General features: G+C 48.8%; 1 protein-coding gene across 1 annotated transcript; it reads left to right on the forward strand.

Annotated features, from left to right (window-relative positions):
* The first annotated feature begins 391 nt into the window (after window positions 1-391).
* On the forward strand, window positions 392-1,156 carry LOC130304973 (ephrin-A3-like). Its single transcript, XM_056551965.1, has one exon. The coding sequence runs from the start codon at window positions 392-394 to the stop codon at window positions 1,043-1,045; it is 654 nt and encodes a 217-aa protein (XP_056407940.1). The 3' UTR covers window positions 1,046-1,156.
* The last annotated feature ends 347 nt before the right edge of the window (window positions 1,157-1,503 follow it).

Raw genomic sequence — 1,503 nt, forward strand, 5'->3', positions numbered from 1 at the left:
CAGTCTTACAGATCACACAGGCTATTAAATGGCTTGGACTGCAGTCTGCTGTAAGATAATCTTGTGCCATCTTTGTGCTATAAAGTCATAGTCAAACATTTTAAGATTGACACAAAATTTGGCTTTCCTAAAGTTTGTTACTTCAGTGTTTTAAGATCTTTTAGTCAGATAATTCTATAGTACTTTGAAGTACAGTTATAAACATTTCATATGTTTTTAAACTTCTATTGACAAATACAACAAGTTTATACAAAGACACAATATAAACAGTGCTGACCATTCCTTTGCAAAGCTGCTTTCACTCTATAAAAATACTTCCGTGGTGGCGGCGGTGGCGAGCTGCACGTCCCCGCAGTGGTGGTGGCAGTGCGCTGCGCGGTGCGGCTGTAGGATGGCACTGCTCTCCCTGCTGCTGCCTCTGCTCTCCCTGATGCCCGGGACCGGAGCCACCAACTGGCACGCCGTGCACTGGAACAGCTCCAACTACCATTTACGGCGAGATGGTTACACGGGTCAGGTGAATGTGAACGACTACCTAGACATTTACTGTCCACATTACAATGAGACCATGGTGGAGCACAGGATGGAGCAGTATATTCTCTACATGGTGAATTACGAGGGCTACCGCACCTTCGACATCAGCCAGGGCTCCAAACGCTGGGAGTGTAACTGGCCCCACTCCCCGCACAGCCCCATCAAGTTCTCAGAGAAGTTCCAGCGATACAGCGCCTTCTCCTTGGGTTACGAGTTCCACGCGGGACATGAGTACTACTATATCTCAACGCCGACCCACAACCACAGGCGCTCGTGCCTGAAAATGAAGGTGTTTGTGTACTGCGCCACCACGGCTCACTCAGGAGAGAAGCACGACCCCACACTGCCCCAATTTACTATAGAGCCTGAAGTGAAGATTGAGGTTCTTGGTAACTTTGATCCAGAGATCCCCAAGTTGGAGAAAAGCATAAGCGGGACAAGCCCAAAGCGGGAACATTTACATTTGACTGTTGCGGTGTCTCTGCTCCTCATGACGCTCTTGGCATCTTAGTCTTCCTGTGTTAGGACCGGAGACCTCAGAGCTGGATACTAACGCAAGTAAAAAAACAGCAGTAAAAATTCAGCAAGGACTGCGCAGGTTGGATCGTGGCTGGAGGGAGCGTCGGTGTCCTCCATTTATTTTTATTTACAAAGACTCAACCTGCGGCACTAAAAACATAACCAAGACACCAGTGGACACTGAAGAGGTCACGGTCAAGGGATTTCATCAATAATATCAGTGAACTGGGGCCAAAACTGGACCAAGAAGCTGCCGCCAAGAGCTTGTGATGGCGCAGGAGACTGCTCAGCCCCAATGTAGACATGGCAGCCATAACTATGGGCTGTTATTTCTTGAATGCCTACGCCCGCAAGGTTCCTGCAAGGACAGGACGCACTCCGAGTGCAGGACCTTGGGGTGACAACAGACTATCGTGTTAGTCAGCCTTACCATCCCTGAGTTGGTTCCCT

Source organism: Hyla sarda, chromosome 1, assembly GCF_029499605.1.
Source record: "Hyla sarda isolate aHylSar1 chromosome 1, aHylSar1.hap1, whole genome shotgun sequence".
NCBI classification, from domain to species: Eukaryota; Metazoa; Chordata; class Amphibia; order Anura; family Hylidae; genus Hyla; species Hyla sarda.